The sequence below is a fragment of the Penaeus chinensis genome, chromosome 4 (assembly GCF_019202785.1).
Source record: "Penaeus chinensis breed Huanghai No. 1 chromosome 4, ASM1920278v2, whole genome shotgun sequence".
Classification (NCBI taxonomy): domain Eukaryota; kingdom Metazoa; phylum Arthropoda; class Malacostraca; order Decapoda; family Penaeidae; genus Penaeus; species Penaeus chinensis.
In genome coordinates, this window is record NC_061822.1 from 7,675,483 (window position 1) to 7,680,482 (window position 5,000).

Below are 5,000 nucleotides of genomic sequence, written 5' to 3' on the forward strand. Positions count from 1 at the left end.
AAAAACACCAAAGATATTCTAAGATTATCAAACCATGCAAAAATAAGAACTATCAGACGAGATGATGCGGTGTGTTCGTATGCGCGCAACACGGTCTCTGGAAGTGCTTTGCCCGCCGAGGGACCCGACCAGAACACGACGAGCTGTGCAAGCATGCGTTCGTGTGCTCGTGCTTGTTTGCTTGTTTACTTGAATGTTAGTGTGTGTGTGTGTGTGTGTGTGTGTGTGTGTGTGTGTGTGTGTGTGTGTGTGTGTGTGTGTGTGTGTGTGTGTGTGTGTGTGTGTGTGTGTGTGTGTCTGATGCGTGTGTGTCTGATGCGTGTGTGCATGTGTCACGCCCGGACAAATGAGAGAGAACGAGGTATTATAAAAAAGAAAAGTGATAAAGAAAGACACGAAACATACAGAGATAGACGGGCGCACGCATGCACGTACTCACGGATGAACGCGCACGCACTCGCGGACGCACACGCACGCACTTGCGGACGCACGCGCGCGCGCGCGGGCACACACGCGCACGCACACACACACACACACACACACACACAAACAAACAAACAAAAACACACACAAACACACACACAAACAAACAAAAACACACACAAACACACACACACACACACACACACACACACACACACACACACACACACACACACACACACACACACACACACACACCCTACACAATCAAAGGAAGCGACGCCAAAGGGAAAAACGTGAGACAGGACACAAACAGCAGCAGAGAAGGAGTCGAAAACTGAAAGTCCGCGGACATGAAAAGCCAACTCTAACGGCCGCGGTCATGCAACACTTTATGCATGACCGATTCGCGGCCCCGATGCAACCGCGGACGGAGGGAGATTACGACAGGCCGGCTGCCTTCTCATGCACGTCGCTCCGGCATCTCGGATGAGGATGCGGAGAGGCAGAGAAACACACAGCCACAAGCACACGCGCATGCTCGCACTCATACTCACTCTCAACTTCAATTTCTTCTCTCTCGCTCTCGCTCGCTCTATCTCTATCTCTATCTCTATCTCTATCTCTATCTCTATCTCTATCTCTATCTCTATCTCTATCTCTATCTCTATCTCTATCTCTATCTCTATCTCTATCTCTATCTCTATCTCTATCTCTATCTCTATCTCTATCTCTCTCTCTCTCTCTCTCTCTCTCTCTCTCTCTCTCTCTCTCTCTCTCTCTCTCTCACTCTCTCTCTCTCTCTCTCACTCGCTCTCTCGCTCTCTCGCTCTCTCGCTCTCTCGCTCTCTCTCGCTCTCTCTCGCTCTCTCTCGCTCTCTCGCTCTCTCGCTCTCTCGCTCTCTCTCGCTCTCTCTCGCTCTCTCGCTCTCTCACTCACTCATTCACGCACGCACATATACACACACTCGCTGCAGTGCAGATACAAAAAACGCGGGCGGGTACGTTCGAACCTGCACCTCGGGCGTGAGGGCGTCGGGCAATCGCGGCGCGGGGCCTTCGCGAGAAGACGGGCGTGAAATCCAACATCTAAGTCCGTGCAGCCTCGTGGGCGTCAGCGGGTGCATCACGCCACCACACTCCGCCGGCTCTACCAAAGGCTCTATCTCACGTCTTTTGTGGGCTCTACTCTAACGTCTAAACACTCACGGCGTGTGCAGTTCTCTATAAGATAAAAGTGACACAGAGGAAAGGACTATCTTGAGAGTGAGACTCCTACGAAAACTGTACAAAAAAAGGAAACATTAGCAAAAAGAAAAAAAAAGAAAGTTAAAAAACACACACGGAAAAAAAAAAAAAAAATGTATTCTTGCCGGCCAGGAAGAAGCCTTGAGCGCACGACTAACCTGGTACACAGAGTCGCTCCATGACGGCTCTCCCAGCAGCTTGGAGGAAAATAAGAAAAACGAGTTAATCACATACACAATAGGGGTTCTGTGCCCAGGCTGCCACCCGCTCTTTCTAATGCTGCTGCTCCTCTGCCTCTTCTTCCTGTTCTTGCTCATCACCTTCTTGATTCATCACCATCGCCATCAATACCCATCAATACCCATCAATACCCATCATCATCATCATCATCATCATCATCATCATCATCATCATCATCATCATCATCATCATCATCATCATCATCATCATCATCATCATCATCATCATCATCATCATCATCATCATCATCATCATCATCATCATCATCATCATCATCATCATCATCATCATCTCCTCCTCCTCCTCCTCCTCCTCCTCCTCCTCCTCCTCCTCCTCCTCCTCCTCCTCCTCCTCCTCCTCCTCCTCCTCCTGACCTGGCCTGGCGACCGTCCCCAACGCCGGCCGGCCATTGTCCATCGATACTCCGCCTTTATTCCCCGTGACACTTCCGTTATCAGAGGCATCTATCTCCCTGTGAACGGGCGGGCATCGCGAAGAGTAACCCCCTCTTACCCATGGCATCTGGCGTGTACACCATGAAACCATCTGACAGTTCCCAACGGGGCTTAGAAACGCATCGAAATTGTGCCGCAGGAACCTCGATAGACCTCCGCTATGATTGCAGTGCTCGATTTCCTACAGATGTGTGCTCGTGACAAGCGTGGCAGTGATGTAAAAGCTCTCTACTCAGTATGGCGTGATTGAGAGAAGCGTTTTATTAATCAATAAATCAAAACAAAAAAAAAAGAATCCTTATCAAGAATACAAATTGGATCCGAGAAACGAAAGAACAGAATGAATAATAAAAAAACAACAAATATGCCAAAAGAAAAAAAAAAATCTCTATAACGCGAGAAAAACGTTCTGGCTTTCACACACAACACAAAATAATTCCGCAGCCAATCTCACCGCGGCCTCTGCAAAACAAACTAAAGTCGGCGATGAAAAGAAGCATCCTGTGGCGTCTTTCAGCAACCTCCCCCCCCCCCACCACTCCCCGCCTCCAAAACAAAATTATCTATCATACCCATCTATCTATATAACTCGGCAATAACGCCCAAATGTCTTCCCCAAACACACGAAATAAAGTCTATCTATCTATCTATCTGTCTGTCTGTCTGACTACCTGTATATCCATCCATCCATCCATCCATCCATCCACCCATCCATCCATCCACCTACCCATCCATCTACCCACCCACCCACCCACCCACCCACCCACCCACCCATCCATCCATCCATCCATCCATCCACCCATCCATCCATCCACCCATCTTATCTTTCCACCTACCCCCCCCCCCCATCTTCCCTATCTAATTACCAGGATTAATCAACCTTCCAAGCACGCGAGCCTCCAGTTCGAATCCCGAAGAAGGTCGCGCGGATTATACTCGTCTGGACTGATTGAAAGACCCAGCGACCCGGCGGGAAAACGGAGAGCCAAGCGGGGGAGGCACGCTAAATGGGATTTTCCTTCGTGACGCAAAAAGAGAGGAGGAGGAGGAGGAGGAGGAGGAGGAGGAGGAGGAGGAGGAGGAGGAGGAGGAGGAGGAGGAGGAGGAGGAGGAAGTGGAGGTTGTGGAGGAGGTGGTGGTGGTAGAAGGTGGTGGTGGTGGTAGAAGGAGGTGGTGGTGGAGAAGGGGAGGGGAGGGGAGGGGAGGGGAGGGGAGGGGAGGGGAGGAAGGAGGAAGAGGAGGAGGAGGAGAATAAGAGAAAGAGAAAGAAGAAGAAGAAGACGAAAAGAAAGAAGAAGAAGACGAAGAGAAAGAAGAAGAGAAGGAAGAAAAAGAAGAGAAAGAAGAGAAAGAAGAGAAAGAAGAAGAGAAAGAAGAAGACAAAGACGAAGACGAAGACGAAAAAGAAGAAGAAATAATAACAAGAGGAAAAGAAGCCTAGCGGGAAATTAAAGAAAATGAGCTATTCCTCGGAGACGTAAAAATACAAATCCAATTCACAGGCAATATAAATAAACATTCATTTAGACAACACTATTATTTTCTGACACAGCAAAATGAGCAAGTGTGTGAGTGTGTGAGTGTGTGTGAGTGAGTGAGTGAGTGAGTGAGTGAGTGAGTGAGTGAGTGAGTGAGTGAGTGAGTGAGTGAGTGAGTGAGTGAGTGAGTGTGTGAGTGAGTGAGTGAGTGAGTGAGTGAGTGAGTGAGTGAGTGAGTGAGTGTGTGAGTGAGTGAGTGAGTGAGTGAGTGAGTGAGTGAGTGAGTGAGTGTGAGTGAGTGAGTGAGTGAGTGAGTGAGTGAGTGAGTGAGTGAGTGAGTGAGTGAGTGAGTGAGTGCGCGCACGCACTTGTGTTTGCAGTTGTGCTTGTGCATTTGCATGTAAAAGTACGTGATTGTGAAAATGTATCAATAACGCTCCCTCTCCTTCAAAAAAGGAAAAAAATCCCTACTTCCCAAAAACAACAAAACTCGCGCTCCTCATTTTCCTCTCAAAAGATGCAAAGCAATGTTCGTAAAACTTCGGCTGTCAATCGAGCTTTGGGGTAACAATGGCGTTTCTTACAGACATTCTTTTCCACAAACCCTTTTGGGCAAACAATATTTTTCGTCATTGTGTATTTTTTTATATTTCTCTCTCTCTCTCTCTCTCTCTCTCTCTCTCTCTCTCTCTCTCTCTCTCTCTCTCTCTCTCTCTCTCTCTCTCTCTCTCTCTCTCTCTCTGCTTCCCTCTGGCTCTTCCTCTCTCCTCCCACTCCCTCAGTCTTTGCCCCTCGCCTGTGCCCCACTTCGTCTCCCTCTCTCTCTTTCTCTCCTCCTCTTTCTTTCGATCTCCCCCTCTTTTTCTTCCCGCCTCCCTCTCCCTTTTCCCCTTCCTCTCCTCCTCCCTTTCTCTCAATCATGCGACTCACCGTTTCATCTCCATCTCTTATTCTTATTTTTCTTCTGACTTCCTTTCCTTTCCCTCAACCATTATCTATTTTCTCCAGGCTTTTTTTTCTTCAGTTTCTCTCTTCCCCATCATCGTTATCATCTCCTTCCTACTCAATCACCGTCCATCCTTCTTCCCGTGTCCTCCACCTCTCGTTTTCGTCTTCCTATCCTACCCCATTCTCATCCCCTGTGTACCCCTCTCTC

The 5,000-nt window shown here is 48.5% G+C and overlaps 1 protein-coding gene across 4 annotated transcripts in view; it reads right to left on the bottom strand.

Annotated features, from left to right (window-relative positions):
* LOC125046208 (adenosylhomocysteinase-like 1) overlaps window positions 1–5,000 on the bottom strand; it is a 234,893-nt gene that overhangs the window by 170,235 nt on the left and 59,658 nt on the right. For 2 of the 4 annotated variants that reach the window (XM_047643962.1, XM_047643951.1), the window contains exon 2: window positions 1,830–1,868. The exons of the other annotated variants lie outside the window; for them this stretch is intronic. In XM_047643962.1, the coding sequence (XP_047499918.1) occupies window positions 1,830–1,868 (39 nt within the window). The remainder of the gene's footprint in view (window positions 1–1,829; window positions 1,869–5,000) is intronic. 4 annotated transcript variants of the gene reach the window in all.